The sequence below is a fragment of the Thamnophis sirtalis genome, unplaced genomic scaffold, assembly GCF_051295495.1.
Source record: "Thamnophis sirtalis isolate CommonGarterSnake01/CBP01778 unplaced genomic scaffold, rThaSir2_p1.2 scaffold_6, whole genome shotgun sequence".
Taxonomy (NCBI): domain Eukaryota; kingdom Metazoa; phylum Chordata; class Lepidosauria; order Squamata; family Natricidae; genus Thamnophis; species Thamnophis sirtalis.
The window spans coordinates 15,444,856-15,463,166 of record NW_028261386.1 but is presented as its reverse complement, the minus strand read 5'-3'; the positions used below and the strand labels follow the sequence as shown (position 1 = coordinate 15,463,166).

General features: G+C 42.6%; 1 protein-coding gene across 1 annotated transcript in view; it reads left to right on the top strand.

Moving 5' to 3' along the window:
• Positions 1-18,311, top strand: part of ATP2A3 (ATPase sarcoplasmic/endoplasmic reticulum Ca2+ transporting 3) — a 166,536-nt gene that overhangs the window by 95,715 nt on the left and 52,510 nt on the right. The window contains exons 6-8 of the mRNA XM_087717259.1: positions 962-1,042; positions 2,329-2,414; positions 5,990-6,454. Of these exons, the coding sequence (XP_087573385.1) occupies positions 962-1,042; positions 2,329-2,414; positions 5,990-6,454 (632 nt within the window). The remainder of the gene's footprint in view (positions 1-961; positions 1,043-2,328; positions 2,415-5,989; positions 6,455-18,311) is intronic.

Below are 18,311 nucleotides of genomic sequence, written 5' to 3'. Positions count from 1 at the left end.
TTGAAATCTGGACAATATTCTGTCACAGGATGTGAAGTGTGTGGATACCTCAGTTAAAATAAAATAAAAGGAAAACATTATTTGGATGAGAAGTGAGCTAAACTTTTCCAGAATACCGTTTCCCCTGCAAAAAATATATATATGTCTGTGATCTTTTCTTTCTCACCTCACATTAGAATTTTCTGAGAATAGTTCTGTCAGAGTTTGTGAAATCACCATTTTCTACTTCCAGTGCCAAGAAGGAAGAATCTAGACTCTTGCAAGGCTGTTAACACAATTGCTGTTGCAATCATTTGTGGCAATGGTAAAAAAAAAAAAGTCAAAGACTTTAGAATAAAGAGCTAATATATGGCCAATACTATCCCATCACAAAGTAATGAAAAATATTGCCTCTCTCTTAGAAAAAATGGACAATTTTGAATGAATATGGTAATAGTTTGTAGTGCTATTTTTGACAAAAAAATTAAAAATTACTGCAGAAATTTTGATCTAGAAAAGAAATGCCATTCTACATGGTATGCAATGATCTTTTTTTAAAATAAAGCTTTTGTCCCTATTAGATCTGTTCCTAATCCGAATTTCCACTGTCCACGTATTTATCTTTAAGGAAAACAAACCTGTTGGAAGATAAATGCTCTATTTTGCAGCAAACATTGGACTGCTTGGAAGTGTGATATAGCACCTGTCTGCAGCTCTTTAAAGCAGCTGAATCATTTCTTGGAATTGCAGTGGTTGCTATCTCCTGGGAAAAGGAGCAAATGATAACTTACAGAACAGTTGCAAACAGGTGTCACATCTCCACATTCTCTGAAGCATCTTTTTGGAATCAAATTCAAAGCATTGCAAATACCTATTAAACTTTGCTTTGTAAATCTCTCGTTATTTTGTAAATGACCGAAGCTGGATTTCACACAGGCATCCTTTTAAATAGCAAACTGTCTCATTATTTTCCATCTTTTAGTTGGTGACAAAGTGCCTGCTGATATCCGAATCATTGAGATCAAGTCCACAACACTGAGGGTAGATCAATCCATTCTTACAGGTAGGCATTCTATTCCATGAGGGGGGAAAGTATTTCTGAACATAAGTAGAAGTGAAATATGGAAAGTCCTAAATCAGGGGTGTCAAACTCGATTTCATTGAGGGCTGCATCAGGATTGTGTTTGACCTCAGGAGGACAGGTGGCTGTGGCCGGGTTGGGCATGGCCAGCTCAATGTCACTCGTGTTGGGGGCGCCTGTGGCAGCTCAAGCACTCTAACAGCGAAAATGGGCTCCCGAGCTCCGTTTTAAGCCACAACAGCCTCCTGCAATCCTCTGCCAGCAAGAACGGAGCTCGGGAGGGCCACATGTGGCCCTCGGGAGCTTTGTTTTCATTGGTAGAGGCACCATGGCCTGGTCCTTCACTGTTTCCAGGGCAGTCCCGTGGGCCAGATCTAAGCACCTGCTTGAGTTTGACACCCCTGCCCTAAATGAAGGTTAAAATGAAAGCAGTAAAATCCTAACAATGTCGTCATCATTTGCATGGGATGGTTTTCTACAGGTTAAAGTAAGAATGAAGGCAACTATACATGTCCCTGGATAATGTTGTAGGATCCACTCTGGGTCAGTGATTTTGGACTCGTGCTGGAGCCCATCCTCAGCGAACGTCTCTCTCACCCGAATGTGTCTCTGCAGATGGGTTCTGGCATGAGTCTGAAAACTCTGTTGAGTTTGGGTTCTAAAGTTAGATAGGCCTATTTGGGGCCTCAAGGTAGTGATGGGTTCCGGGCGATATGCCTCGGTACGGGCGTACCGGTGGCAGCTGGGAGCAGTGGCCACTGTAACGCAACTGTGTTTCGGTGCGCCCACCCGCCTGCCAGCGTTTCTTACACATTTTTAAGCCAATCTGGCCATTTGCACACACACAGGCAGCGTACAGCGCCTGTGTGACTTCCGCCGAGCAGCTGAAGCGTCCCAGTGCAGTGGCGGGCACATGTGTGCGCAGCGCACGTGCCCGAGGTGGATGCCGGGCTCCATCGCAGTGTACTGGTTGCGACAGGATCCCACCACTGCTCCAGGTGGCATGCTTGTTGGTGCAGGTGGAATTTATGGTCCAAAGCATCTGGTGAACCCTAGATACTTTATCCTAGTAAGCAGTAAAAACGAGGAAAACTCTCTCCTCGATTTCCTAGTCTTATCCTGCCTCTTATCTCAGCATTGGATTGCATTCTTGGTTGTATGTGTGATTTGTGACACAAGTTCATTCCAAACTTGAAACGTCTTATTAGACAAGTCATTCTTAACTTTTGAAGGAAAACTGAATTTCAATATTCTCTTTTTGTCTGCAGGCGAATCTGTCTCCATCATTAAACATACTGATCCAATCCCAGACCCAAGGGCTGTTAACCAAGATAAAAAGAACATGCTTTTTTCTGTAAGTGTCCTCAGCTCACCTTATAAGCCTGCCTTGCTTTTGGCATGAAGCTTCTCTGTCCACGTGTCCATGGGGAATCACCATGTGTGATTGACAAATGGTAGAAACCTAAGTAGATTTTATTATGTTAGGCTATAAATAGGTAAATAGGAGTCATTGTTTTTTGAATGCAACCCAGTAAAAAGCAGCACAGCCAAGAATAATTTGTATCTGATGTTCTACATATTTTTGTTGGACGTTTATTTTTGGAGAAATAATACCTCCCTCCCTCTTCCCTGCAAATGCCTTCTAGAGTGTAGCAAATTCTTTGGACTGTCCCTTCTCGTTCAATTAGTACAGGTAGTTCTCAACTTACTTGAAGTTACAGTAAATGTAAAGATAAAGGTTCCCCTCGCACATATGGGCTAGTCGTTCCCGACTCTAGGGAGCGGTGCTCATCTCCGTTTCAAAGCCGAAGAGCCAGCGCTGTCCAAAGACATCTCCGTCGTCATGTGGCCTGTATGACTAAATGCCGAGGGCACATGGAAGGCTGTTACCTTCCCATCAAAAGTGGTTCCTATTTTTCTACTTGCATTTTTACATGCTTTCGAACTGCTAGGTTGGCAGAAGCTGGGACAAGTAACGGGAGCTCACTCTGTTATGCGGCACTAGGGATTCGAACTGCTGACCCTTCTGATCGACAAGTTCAGCATCTTAGCCACTGAGCCGCCGTGTCCCTAGAAGTTACAATGGACCTCCCAAAAAGTATTTATGAACCAGTTCCAAATTTCTAACTTCCTCCACCCCCACTCTCACCCCCGCATGCAGTCACATGACTGCATTTCGTTTACTGGTAACTGTCTATATTTATGACTCCTTGCAGCATCCTGTGGTCACATGACTGCAATTTATGACATTTTTGTTGAAAACCCGAACACCACAATGGGTTTGGTTAAAGACTGCAGCATTCGAGCTGAGGTGGCGCAGTGGTTAAATGCAGCACTGCAGGCCACTTCAGCTGACTGCTATCTTGTGACCTCTAGGCTGATGGCCCTTGTGACCTCTAGGCTGGAATACTGCAATGTGCTCTACATGGGGCTGCCCTTGAAGAGCATCTGGCGACTTCAGCTAGTCCAGAACGCGGCCGCGCGAGTGATTGTGGGTGCACCTCGGTTCACCCACATAACACCTATCCTCCGCGAGCTGCGCTGGCTACCTGTCGATCTCCGGGTGCGCTTCAAGGTGCTACTAGTCACCCATAAAGCCCTGCATGGTAGTGGATCTGCGTACTTGAGAGACCGCCTTCTGCCAATTACCTCCCTGCGACCAATTAGATCTCATAGATTGGGCCTCCTCCGAATTCCATCGGCCAGCCAGTGCCGGCTGGCAACTACAAGGAGGAGGGCCTTTTCAGTAGTAGCTCCGACCCTTTGGAACGAGCTCCCCGTGGAGATTCGTACTCTCACCACCGTCCAGGCCTTCTGCACAGCCCTTAAGATCTGGCTAGCCCGTCAGGCCTGGGGACAAAGATAGCCGCCCCTCCCGAATGATGAATGAATGTTGCTTATTATTTTTACTTATATGTGTCTACGTCATTGTTTGTATTCCCCTTCCTGATTTTATGTGAGCCGCCCTGAGTCCCCTCAGGGAAAAGGGCGGCCTATAAATGTTAATAAACTAAAAAAACTAAACTAAAAAACTAACTATCTGCAGTTCAGCGGTTCAAATCTCACCGGCTCAGGGTTGACTCAGCCTTCCATCCTTCCGAGGTGGGTAAAAAGAGGACCCAGGTTGTGGGGGCAATATGCTGACTCTGTAAACCGCTTAGAGAGGGCTGAAAGCCCTATGAAGCGGTATATAAGTCTAACTGCTATTGCTATTGCTATTCGCTTAATGGTCATGGATTTACTTCGGAACCAAATTGATTTGCTTTAACAAGTGCCATCAACAAGGTCACAAAATCAGATCGGTCAGGTGGGTAACCCACTTTATGACTGTCACCACTTAAAACCATAATGGGCTGACTCCCATTATAGTTGTAAGTTGAGGACTACCTGTACATGAAGGCCAGCCAACCTTTTTAATGCTGAGAATTGCCTTGCTCTGGCAGCAGGAGGGTGGGCAAAATTGAAGGCAGCAATGGGTGATGTCACAGACCAAAAAAAGAACTGAGATGAAATGTAGATATGTAACCCATACACAAACAAATGTGGTGGCGAGGTAAATAACCCATTTTCTCTCTGGTGCTGTCCTTTATTTTCTCCTTCTGTTACCTTTTTCCTCTTGTGCAGCCAGCAGTCTGGACTATTTTGTAGATAGATTATAAAGTTAATCTAAGGATTACATACAGCCCTATGGTCATCATTCTCATAGTCCAATCTTTCTGCTTACATGTACTTTTGGACATTGTCAGATTATATCAGGGGACCAATGAGAAAACCTCATCTAAAAGGTTATCTGAGGGTCCGTCTCTAGACCGGTCACATCTACCCGACCCACTAAATCAGGGAGGCCAGGAATGTTGGGGGTCCCATCCCCTACAGAGATATACCTAGTGGGACCCAGAAGAAGGGCCTCCCTCTCTCTGGAACATGGCTCCCTCTCTCTGGAACATTGTTCTCCCAGAGATTAGAATAGTCCCCATTGTAACACTTTTCTGGAAGGCGCTGAAAACCTGGTTCTACCAGCATATGCTGATTCTGTAAATCGCTTAGAGAGGGCTGAAAGCCCTATATATATATAAGTCGGTATATAAGTCTAACTGCTATTGCTATTGCGCTATATATATATATATATATATATATATATATATATATATATATATATATATATATATATATATATATATATATATATATATATATATATATACATACATACATACATACATACATACATACATACATACATACATACACACACACACACACACACACACACACACACACACACACACACACACACACATATTTAGAGTTACAACCCCCCGGTATGCCCAAATATGGGAGGAAGTTCACTACTTCCATTATCTGTCCATCGGCTCGTCATAAGAGACCATCCAGACAGAAACCCAATATTTTTTACTGTTGCCTTTTTGTTACATATGTGTTGTATTTGTGCTGATAAATAAATAAAGGGAGACTAGTATAGATCTATTTCAAGCTATTTAGCTCTCATCAGCTAGCCATACCCTTACTGGGATTCGAACCTGTGCTGTATTGCATCTTAGGCAGATGTGTTAACTACTAAGCCACAGAGTTCGACTCCTTATCAGCTGAGCTGGGGTGATAGGTATCTATTTAGAATTGGCTCAGTGGTTAACACATCTGCCTAAGATGCAATACAGCACAGGTTCGAATTTATTTATTTATTTATTTTCTGTAAGCCGTCACGGAGACGTCTTCAGACAGCGCTGGCTCTTTGGTTTTGAAACTGAGATGAGCATCGCCCCCTAGAGTCGGGAGCGACTAGCACATATGTGCGAGGGGAACCTTTACCTTTATGCCGCTTTGAATCACCATGTGCGAATAGGAGGCAATATAAACTTTCTAATAATAATAAAATACTAAAAAATATATATCTTTTCTCTTCATAAGGGAACCAACATCGCTGCAGGCAAAGCTGTTGGTGTTGTCATTGCCACTGGAGTGTACACAGAGATTGGGAAAATCAGAAATCAGATGGTGGCCACAGAGCCCGAGAAGACCCCTCTGCAACAGAAGCTGGATGAGTTCAGCCAGCAGCTGTCCAAGGTCATCTCCCTTGTCTGCATTGCAGTCTGGGTCATCAACATCAGCCACTTCAGCGACCCCGTGCATGGCGGCTCCTGGTTTCGCGGTGCCATTTACTATTTCAAGATCGCCGTGGCTTTGGCAGTGGCTGCCATCCCTGAAGGACTTCCTGCAGTTATCACGACTTGCCTGGCATTGGGCACCCGCCGGATGGCCAAGAAGAATGCCATTGTCAGGAGCCTCCCCTCTGTGGAAACCCTGGGATGCACTTCAGTCATTTGCTCCGACAAGACAGGCACCCTGACGACCAACCAGATGTCCGTCTGCAGGGTGAGTGCTGAGCATCGAGTTGTGTGGGATAGTAGACATCAGTGCCAAATTAATTTCTGCATTCTCAGTTTGTTGCTGTCAGCGTTCCAAATAGCATCCAAATGTAAATCAGAGTCCAAGGCAAAGTATTGCTCAAAGTTCCAATTTTATTAAAGAGAGCCATGTTGGCACATCTGGGAAAACCCGAATCTGAAAGCTTCCTGGTTTTCCCCAACCAGTTGAAAGTTCAAGATCTTGTCCCCCACACCCACAAGTCCATCACACAGTCCAGTCTCCCACTGCCATGCTGGCAGTTTCACCCATCCAGTTCCGGTCAGGTGCAGAGACAAAGGATGACCTTGACTTTCTAGAAAGAATTTTGTTATGGCTACATAGTATGTAACTCCTTACAATCCTCCCTCCCATTTTCCCACAATAGAAAAAGCACAGAAAATGTGGCAGGCCAAAGATCCAAAAGAAAAGATGGCTGCAGCCTGACAGCTGCAAGGCTTTTTAGTTTATTTAAAACGCTTGATTATTTGAAGGTGTCGCTTTTTACTTGCTCTGTATTTGTTGATGTGCTTTGCCATCAAAACCAAGGAGCTGGAGTAGCCAACTAGGTCTTCTACAGCAACCTTTCTGAACATCCACATTTATAAAACGGATGTAAAAACGGAGGTAGCATAGCCCCAACAGAAGAGCTGTACCACCACGACAATGCTTGAATTATTGGGATAGAGGAAGATAAGCCCTATGTCCATAGCATTTATTTATTTATTAGATTTTTATTCCAACTTTATAACTCAAGGCGGTGAACATATATAATACTCCTTCCTCTCCTATTTTCCCCACAATAACCCTGTGAGGTGAGTTGGGCTGAAGAGAGAGTGACTGGCCAAAGTCACTCAGCTGGTTTTTCATGCCTAAAACAAGACTAAAACTTGCAATCTCCTGATTTCTTTAACCACTACACAAAACTAGCACTCTGATAACACAACAGCATTACAGAATTGGACAGGGGCACTTGGGTGTTTGGTCCAAACTCCCACTAAGGAGTTTAAATCCTTCCCATCCAGGAGAAAGAAAGACTTATTAAATGGATTTATTTGGAAACTTTAGTTCCACCATTGATCCCCAAATGCTCCAGGAACAGCTTATATTTCAGTATCAAACAATATTCTCCTTGTACCTGTGTCTTATATACACAAGGAAAAAGAATGGGGAAGAAAACAAAAAGAGAAGGTTTCTCAGCCACCAGATTTTAGAACTTTGGAATTCTTATCAGAACCAACTAAGATGAAAAGAAGGAGAAAAGTCAAAAAGAGCTTTAAGATTTGGGAGATAGTTTTGGATCCATAAGTCAGGTCTGGAAGCAGCTTTTTTGCTGATTGAAATGATCATTTTTGCCATGTAGTGGATAATCTACTTGGATTCATTAAACATATGTGTTTATATTTTTCTCTCTTTCCTTCCAAGCTGGCCAGGAATTTTAAATTGAAATGCTGAATTTTATACCCAAGTCTAAAAGGATTCAACGTTGTGTCTTGAACTGTGTCCAACTGTGATCGAGTGCATTGTTTTTATAGAGTGTAAAGGAGAACAAGTTAATTGGGTGTTTGCTGTTAAGTTCCCTATTCCGCAACTTAAAAGTTTCTAGTTTGGGTGCACATAGTGTAACTCTGAATGCTAGCCAACAAAAAAGAACCTTGACATGTGTTTGGCAAGAGGAGAATGAAAGTGCAGATCTTAGAGCTACTTACATCACCTGTGTGCCCCTGATAGTTAATGTGTGAAAATGAAAATGCCTATGTATTACATATAAAAAAGATGTTGAGACTCTAAAAAAAAGTGCAGAGAAGAGCAGCGAGGATGATTAGGGGCAGTTGTGGGGTTCAATTTTTTTTACTACTGGTTCTGTGGGTGTGGCTTTGTGGGCGTGGCACGGGAAGGATATTGCAAAATCCCCATTCCCTACCCACTCTCAAAATTTCTGCTACCAGTTCTCCAGAACCTATCATAACTGGCTGAATACCACCTCTGATTAGGGGACTGGAGACTAAAACATATGAAGAACAGTTACAAGAACTGGGCATGGTTAGTCTAGTGAAGAGAAGGACCAGGGGAGACATGATAGCAGTGTTCCAATATTTGAGGGGCTGCCACAGAGAGGAAGGGGTCAAGCTATTTTCCAAGACACCTAAAGGCCAGACAAGGAACAATGGATGGAAACTGACCAAGGAGAGATTCAACCTAGAAATAAGGAGAAATTTCCTGACAGTGAGAACAGTCAACCAATAGAACAGAAGTTGCCTTCGGAAGTTGTGGGAGCTTCATCACTGGAGGCTTTCAAGGGGAGATTGGACTGCCATTTGTCGGGGATGGTGTAGGTTCTCCTGCTTGGACTAGATGACCTACAAGGTCCCTTTTATCTATATTACATATTCTCACAAACTGCCCTTAAAATTCTTCTCACTTAAAGGTCTCAGGGTCTGGCTAAGTTCACTGAAAGGCAAATTGTATGCACGATCAGAGGCACTCTTGATCTGTACTTGTTATCCATCCATTATCCTAGAAAACCACCTCTCACATTGTTGGATACTAAATGTATATATTTTGCATTGCTTTCTAAATTAGGGTCGCAAATCTCTAAACCTCCAAGCAGAACAAACTATAATATGGTATAGAACAATGTGCGGCCCAGCCCATTTATCCATCGCAGTGCGACAGTTCTCAAGAATGAATTGTAAAACTATCAAAGGCTCCTGATTTTGTGACTCCAGGAGGAAAGGTGAACCAGCCAGCCAGACAATCGCTGTGCATGTTCCAAGAAGGCTAGCTTCCATTTGGCCCCTAATTCTTCCAGAAAGTCATAAGCTGCCCGATGCGGTTGCAAAAAGTTTGCCCACAAACAAAACAGCAGGTTGGAGAGTTCCCTTTTAAAGCACACCTTGCTTATCGTTCTTTCTAGTTTTGCTTTTGTTCCAGCTGACAAACGCAGTATTTGCATAATGCTTTTTTCTCTGGGATCAGGAGGCAAATTAAGGCTTGGGCTTGGGGGAAGGGCTCTTGTGGTTCTTCACTGTTTCCTTAGCAATGCAGCCTCGTGAATGGTCTGCAGTAATTTTGTGCATCCAGTGTGGGGGAGGCAGCAAGCCGTTGGATGATAAGCTGATGGGGGTCATACCCAGCAGTGGAAGCATCACTTACTAATGAGGTGGTGGGAGGAACAGCTCATCTCTCGAGGAACCTGTTTTTAGCCCATGCGTGCCTGCTGGGGTGGCATTTTCCTGGGTCTGGTATGACTGGCACGTAGCAAATCAGCACTTTGTCTCCCCCAAAAATCATAGGGATGAGTGTCAGATGCTGCATGTTTGAAAGAACCAAAATCAAACACATTTTAACACCCTGTTTATTTGCTTGTTTACTACATTTATAGGATGCAAGTCCCATGGATGATAAATAAAACAGAGCATTCAGAAGCAATGTATAAAAGAATAAAAGCATAATTGGATTATTTTAGATTATAGGGTCAATCTGACAAATGTGCCTGATAGAGAAGAAAATGGGGGCATGTATGAGTTTTTAGAAATGTTTATTTATTATACTCAAAGCAGCCTTGTTACTTTGGCACTGAAATAGGAAATCCTACAAGTGTTTATTCCTTCCAAGAAAGCCACAATGCAGTACCAGTACATTAATCACTATTAAGTAGAATAGAATAGAATAGAATAGAATAGAATAGAATAGAATAGAATAGAATAGAGTTCTTTATTAGCCAAGTGTGATTAGACGCACAAGGAATTTGTCTTTGGTGCGTATGCTCTCCATGTACATAAAGAAAAATAAAATACATTCATCAAGAATTATAAGATACAACACTTAGTGATAGTCATAGGTTACTAATAAGCAATCAAATCGTAGTAGGAAAGAAATAAAACAATATAAATTGTAAAGATACAGGCAACATGGTTATAGTCATCAGTGGGAAGAGATAGGTACTAGGAAGGATGAAAAGAATAATAGTCATACAGTCTTAGTCAATAATTTGACAGTGTTGTAGGAATTAGTTGTTTAGTAGAGTGATGGCATTCGGGGGGAAACTGTCCTTGTGCCTTGTTGTTCTGGTGTGCAGTGGTCTGTAGTCTAGAGTTTTGAGGGTAGAAGTTGAAGCAATTTATGTCCAGGATGTGAGGGATCTGTAGATATTTTCACAGCCCTCTAGAGCCGAGGTGGCGCAGTGGTTAAATGCAGCACTGCAGGCTACTTCAGCTGACTGCAGTTCTGCAGTTCGGCTGTTCAAATCTCACCGGCTCAGGGTTGACTCAGCCTTCCATCCTTCCGAGGTGGGTAAAATGAGGACCCGGATTGTTGTTGGGGGCAATATGCTGACTCTGTAAACCGCTTAGAGAGGGCTGAAAACCCTATGAAGCGGTATATAAGTCTAACTGCTATTTTTGACTCATGCAGTATACAGGTCCTCAATGGAAGGCAGGTTGGTATCAAGTGTTTTTTCTGCAGTTCTAATTATCAGTTGAAGTTTGTGTCTGTCTTATTTGGTTGCAGAGCCAAACCAGACAGTTATAGAGGTGCAGATTAGAGACGCAATAATTCCTCTGTAGAACTGAATCAGCAGCTCTTTGGGCAGTTTCTGAGTTGGTGCAGAAAGAACATTCTTTGTTGTGCTTTTTTGATGACGTTTTTGATGTTAGGTGTCCATTTTAAGTCTTGAGATAATGATAGAACCTAGAAACCTGAAGGTCTCTACTGTTGATACTAGTATTGTAAGAGATGGTAGTATAGCAGGGTTTCTCCTAAAATCTACCACCATTTTTATTTATTATATTTTTATTTATTATATTTATATTATGTTATTTTATATCATATCATATCATTAATTATGATATATTTATGTTTATTTATTATACTCAAAGCAGCCATGATACTTTGGCACTGAAGTAGGAAATCCCACAAGTGTTAATTCCTTCCTAGGAGGCTACAATGCAGTACCAGTACATTAATCAATATTAAGTATATTACAGTAGAAATAGTAGTAATGAGGAAGCGATAAAGCGCCTGGAAAAGCAAAGGGAAGTCATCAAAGCCATTAAAAAGGGAAAGTTAGAATATTTTGGACATGTGATGCGACACCCAGAAAAATACGGCATCCTTCACTTAATCCTCCAGGGAAAAATTGAAGGCAAATGAGGTCCAGGCAGAAGAAGAACATCATGGCTTCAAAACCTAAGGGACTGGTTTGGACGAAACTCAGCAGCACTTTTTCATGCGGCTATTGACAAAAATAGGATTGTCAACATAATCGCCAATGTCCGAAGATGGATATGGCACAAGAAGTAGTAATACAGTAGCTGTAACAATTCTTTTTTCAGGACTCTGGTGGTTGCCAAACACAATTCTTCCCCCTTCCTAACCACAGACCCCTGTCTGTGAAACAGGCAGCCCAAAAATGTGTTTACAATCAACCTAGCAATCCATGACCCATTGGGTCATCATTTCACAAATATTTCCTACCTTAACAGAGAAACAGAGTAATCAAGGCCAAAAAACCCCAGTGGGAGCATGAGCGACTTCCAACTTCCTACTGGTCTGACCACAGCTGACTGCTCTGCAACTGATGATGGTGGGACTGGTCTACCAAATCTCTGGAGGGCTAGGGCAGGACCAATCCACTTGCTCTCCAGTAGCAGAAAGAGCAGATAATCCACCTAGTTTCCTGAGGGCTAGGGCAAGTTCTGCTGAACTTCTGAGTGGTGGAAATGGCAGCATAGCAGCATTGAAGCAATCATTGCCAATTTTCAATCCCACAGAAGTTATGGGTCCCAGATTTTGGACACATCTGGTAAAGTAGCCCATTGGAAGTACTTTGGTTCAAAAATTGTTGTCCTATGATGCATCGTTTCATCCAATTGAAGGTAACAGACAATAAGAGTTTCAGTAGTATATTCATAGATAAGTTCAGGATTCTGAAAGCATTGCACTTTAAGTATTTTAGACTTCATTTAAGATTAATGGATTGAAAGCCGCACCGGTCCATGGAACTCACTGAGAGATGCTGGGCCGGTCAAAATCTTTCACTCCAGAACATTTCACAGGGGTACTTGGGTGGGGGTGGGGGAATAAAATAAATAAAACCCTCCTACTAACCATCCTGAGTTTTCATGAAGAAAGAGCTACAGTATTTACTTGATTTATTGATGTAGATAGTTGCTTTTCCTGGAGAAGAACAAGTCTGTGAGTGTGAAATTTTTATTCTAGTTGAGTAATTGCATATGGTGCATTGTGGTGGGAGTCTGTGTGTGTGTGTGTTGGTTGGTTCTTGTGTAGGTAACTGTGTTACCAGAAGAGGTCAAGGTAGTATAACTGGTTGTGACAGACTGAGGAAGACATGGGGGTGCTGGGAAGGTGTTATGAGGGAAGGGAGATCAGCAGTTTAATATTATCTCTGTTTCTTGCCTGTTGACTCAATCCTGGGTCCTTATGGTTGAATTAATGGTGAACTCCATATCATGTTCCTGTTGATATACACCAGATTCATTTTGCTTCATGACATGTTTGCCAATTAATAGGCATACATGGGGTGTATTCCTGAGAATCCCTGGAGGTAAAGACAGGATCTTGGGGATCTGCCCTTCTGGCCTTCAAATCCTGCAGTAACCATGAGCTTGAAGCAATAGGATGGCATTGCTCTTAAGGGATAACTTAGGAGCTCTGCTCTTCATTTGGCAGGATAGCAATAGCAATAGTACTTATACTTATATACCGCTTTACAGCCCTCTCTAAGCGTTTTTATAGAGTCAGTATATTGCCCCCAATAATCTGGGTCCTCATTTTACCCACCTCGGATGGATGGAAGTCTGGGTCTACCTTGAGCCTGGTGAGATTTGAACTGCCAAATTGCAGGCATCCAGCAATCAGCAAAAGTAGCCTGCAGTACTGCATTCTAACCACTGTGCCACCGTGGCTCAGGACGTTAAGTGCATGCACATTAAGTCAGACAGTAGAGGCAAAGGCATATTGGCTGATCTTCCAACGTACTGATTCACCTGTTGTACATCTGGACCCCTCACTGGATTCCTCGATCTAGTTTCTGGGCTGGTTTGAAATTGTCATACCAATACCATGGGCCTGCCTTTGAAGATCATCCACAAAATGCAATTGATTCAGAAGCCTGGATATTGCTGCCCCCGTGGTCTCATTAAACTACTTTGTGTGCCCCACGTAAACCAAAGTCGAATTGCATTAGCAACCTATTCTTCCTAGTTTTGATTACGAAGTCCTTATATTGCTTGGTTTCTGGGTATTTGCAAGAGAGCCTACTCCAACCTGAGTCATCCTGAATTGATCCTTCTGAAGAAGCTGTGAATAATGGCTCAATTTTGGAAAATTAGGGAGTATAAGACCAGAAAGCTTTGCCTTTCTGTCATGGTGCCTGTTCTCTGGCCTCCTCCTAAAAGTAATACTGACCTCATCTGGGATTGGATTTCACCAGCAATATGTTTTGGTACTGTATAAATCCGTGAAGGTGAATCTAAGACACCCCAGCTCAGCTTTATCGTGCATGCGCACGGGCCTCCCGCTGATTTTCAGGTCTCTGCCATGCACGCGTGGAGGATTGAGCACATGTGGGAGACATGCACATTCGCAGTGGAGCTGAGCTGGGGTGACGGTTCATATAGGGAGGGCCAGGCGGGTCATGTGTGCATGCACAGGAGGCGGAGCACAGGGGGAGCACCGGGGGGAGGGTGTCCCAGGAGGCTGCAGGGAGGCCTACTGGGAGGGTACAGGGGGTTGTCCGCACATGTGCGGGGGCAGTGAATGAGGAGGGGTCGCACGCACTTGTGCAGGGGGGGCAGGGGAATCATGCGCATATTGCGATGACCAAAAGGTTAACCATCACTAATATACATTGTAATGAGTATTATTTATTTATTTAAATATTAAGAAACATTCTAAATACCATTGATCTGAACAGCCAGGCAGCCTATTTAATAAGGATTGAATTAGCTGGGAGTATACAGTAATTCCTTATATAATCTATTCATCAAGAAGACATATTTTATGGTTTCATTTCAAGAAAGGCAGAGAGGTGTTTCTATTTACCATCTATGATTGCAGAGGGAAGAGCATTGAAGCATCTTAAGAAAAAAACTGGCCATATTTGGGTCATAGTAATTTGTATAAGTATTGTGTGGGTTGTCGTTTCCTTCTTTTATTATAAAGTCAACATCGCCTTGGGGCAGCTACAAGTTTATTCTGGAGCTTCCTATCTTCCAGGCTTTGCTTGATAACCATTTTATCCAATCAGAGACATTCCCAAATGGAGACGTTTGCTGGCTACGGTTCTGGACCATTTGGGCTGCAAGATATTTTGCAGTAAAAAGAACAGTAGCCCTAGAGAAAATTGATTTTCAGCCAGTAAGATGTTATTGCCAATTTCAGTGAGTAGTCCAGTCTCCAGTCTAAGTAAAGCATTAAGGAGTTATCTTAGCATAAAAAAAAAAAACATGGCTCTCAAAAATGTGACTGAATTATTTCATATAAATGAAAGTTTATACAGTGTAAGGCTGCAGTTCTACATTCTTAAGTTTCCCACTGTATCTTTGGAAAATGTACCATTTTATTAGACTGTATTCATAAAGTGTGACTTCTTTATTTAGAGCAAATGTTGTAAAGTCAGTTAATTAATCACATGCATTTTGATTAATAGGCAAACCAGTACTTCTTTAATTGGGTGCTAATGAACTAAAGACCCTGACACCTTGGAAAAGAACCAGTACAATATTCAGAGTCTAGGCCAAAACTAAGAATAACTGACCTGCTAAAATAAAAGAATAGTTGATGGTTGGATTTTAGTGAGTCAAATAATGGCTCTGTTAGCTAAATATTTATTACCCCGGGCACTAAACAATCCTAGGACAAAGAAAAAAAATTAATGTTTAACCTTCAGGAGTTCCCTTATTAAACAGAGGCAAATATTTAATGGGAAGGAATATAGCTGTTGTTCATAAATTTGCAGGCATAAGAAGGTTAAATATTTGCTTGGGTGCCATGAAACAGTCCCTTCTTCTCCATGTGTGATTACATTTATTGCTAAACATATTAGCTTCTTCCCTGCCCTTAGCACTGTATAACTTGAGGTGATCTTGAAAAAAAATGTTTAGTTTAGTCTTGTTCTAGACAAGGTAAGGCAGGGATAGACAACCAGTGTCCCTATTTGTTTCATTTATTTTTCAATGTCTACCCCAGTTTTTCTCAAAATGTGGTCAGAGAAACCTGGGGGCCTCCAAGCCCTGTTCAGAGGTCCACAAATTATTAATCAGACTGTTGAAAAATAATACACCACCAAACAATTGTGAGTAGTGGCAGTGAATGCATCTCTTTTAGTGTTTAATATGGTAAAGATTTTCCCTCTCCAGTCGTATCTGACCTTAGGGGGTGATACTCATCTCCATTTCTTCAATGAGGGGACCAGTGTTGTCCAAAGACACTTTCTTGATCGTGTGGCTAACACAAGTATATGCTGAGGCACACAGAACACTGTTACCTTCCCACCCAAGTAGTACCTATTTTATATACTTGCATTTGTATGTTTTCGAACAGCTAGGGTGGCAGGAGCTGGGGCAAGTATTGCAGTGGTGGGTTTCTAACCGGTTTACTATCAATTTACTGAGAGAGGGTGTCTTGTGCGCACACAAAAATTTTGCAGGCGCGCTGCTTGCTTCGCTCACGTGTGCGGCTGTCACACATTTCTGTGTGTGCACAGTTTACTGAAAACTGTGCTGTGCATGTGCAGAAACATGCCGGCGATGGGAGAAGAGACCGGTTCGGGGGTGTGGCAGGCCAGGGTTGCGGCCAGTTCCACCAACCCAGGCTGGAAAACCACTAGGAACCCCTCTCTGAAGTAATGGGAGATCATTGTATCATGTAGCATTCGGGTTTCGAACCCAGGCTGTAAGCTTTCCAGCTTACAAGCTCATTGTCTTAACCGCTGAGCCACCACGCCCTCTTTAATATGGTAGATATAGACAAATGTAAGCCATACAGACAAATGCTTGTTTGGTGTCTTCCATAATTTTTAAAAGGTCCCAAAAGTAAGAAGGTTAAGAAACATCGTTTTCACTCTATTGTTTTGAAACTGTATATTTAAAGGCCTGTATATATTTTATGAGAAGCAAGTCCCTCTGAGCTTTAGTAACTTATCCAAAATGGAGGAACGGCATCGTGAGTTTCAGTGCTTCATATTTGAATCTGCAACTCACATCTTTTCTAACAGAAACCCAGAAGCATAATAAAAATCAAAATAATAGCATGTTGCTATTGTGGTTTGTGGTTTTGAGGATTGTAAGGTTTAAATTATACAACATTCAATAACTGTCGTACGTGACTGGATTTTTGGGGGGGGGGGCTCGGTGGTGAAACTTGTAGATACAGTATTGAATAATTTCATTTCAGTGAAATCACTGAGTGAAAGCTGAGGTTTTCCTTTGGATATTGAAGGAGGCATGCTTGACATTAAGCAAGATCACCCTTCGCACCCATCCCGGAGTTAAAAGCTTCCGTGGGGGGAGCATCCAAATGCCCAACCCCTGCAATCAACAGAGAAGATGATGACAAGGGTCACAACCAGCCGAAAACCAGAGGATGACTGGGAGGCAGCTGAAAGAGAGGATCTCAGGATGACCCATGCTTTACACCTTCTTCAGGAGGCTTGGAAACGATGGCGCGTCCGTGTAAGTCTCACTGAAAGGGAGAGTGAACTAACTGAGCAGAAGGAGGGGGGGAGCAGAAGACCTGGTTAGCTCTGAAACGTCCCTGGGAACAGCTGCCAGAGCATGCCTTCTTCAATATCCAAGAAAGGAAAACCTCAACTTCATTTTAATAGAGATAAAGTACTTCTACTAGATATGAAGTGAAAACAGCTAAAGGAAAGCAAGATCTGAGCCAGAAAGGCGGGAACATACACATATCAAATGTTTACCCAGCACCCTTCCCCCAGTTCCCCAACCCATTGTCCAATTTGCAACTTCCTAAGGTGTCATGTGGGGTGCATCTTCAAACAGCCTCATCAAGTCCAAATATCAGCCACCAGCATGCGCAGAAGATGGTGAGAACAAGACTCCTCCAGTACAATATAATTCCCTTCTCCAATATTATGCACCCCTCCGTTCCCATGGCAGCCAATAGCAAGCAAGCGTAGCAAGCAAAACAGAGGATGACACCATCTCTGTATAAAAGTGTATTTGATTGTACGAATCTAATGAATCCAACATAAGGAAAGACTTGTGAGCTTTGAATTCCCAAAAGTAAAACTTTATTGGATACACCATTTTGGTACTAAAGAATCAAAACCAGCTCTGGTTTTCCCACACAAGGACTTGCCTAGTTAAACATTAGTTCCCTTTCTCTCCTCCTCTGTGTAATAGTGTTGTCCAATTATGAGACGCCCTTTTGTTATGGGAACTGTCCACCTCTTTCTCAATCACCTGCAGTGGTGACCTTGATGGTTGCCAGGCTTCCACGGTCCATGCACACATTCTCAGCATTCTATTTCCTCCTTCCCTCCCCCCAGTTCATTGGCAAGTTGAAAAGGTTTGAAAGAATCAAAGCAGTTGAATCTTGACAAGAAATAATAAGTGCACTTAGATTTATATACTATTTCATAGTATTTTACAACTCCCAATCCATGGCCCAATGCTGGGCCACAGGCTGTTCCATGGAAGTGGTAGGTGAGCACACGTGCACATATAGCTGTATTTGTGAAAGAGGCACATAGAGACAAAACCATCCATTTCCCTACCACCACTGCCACCACCTCTATCAAGCCAGATAGGTTGGAGAACGCTGCTTTACAAAACTCTAA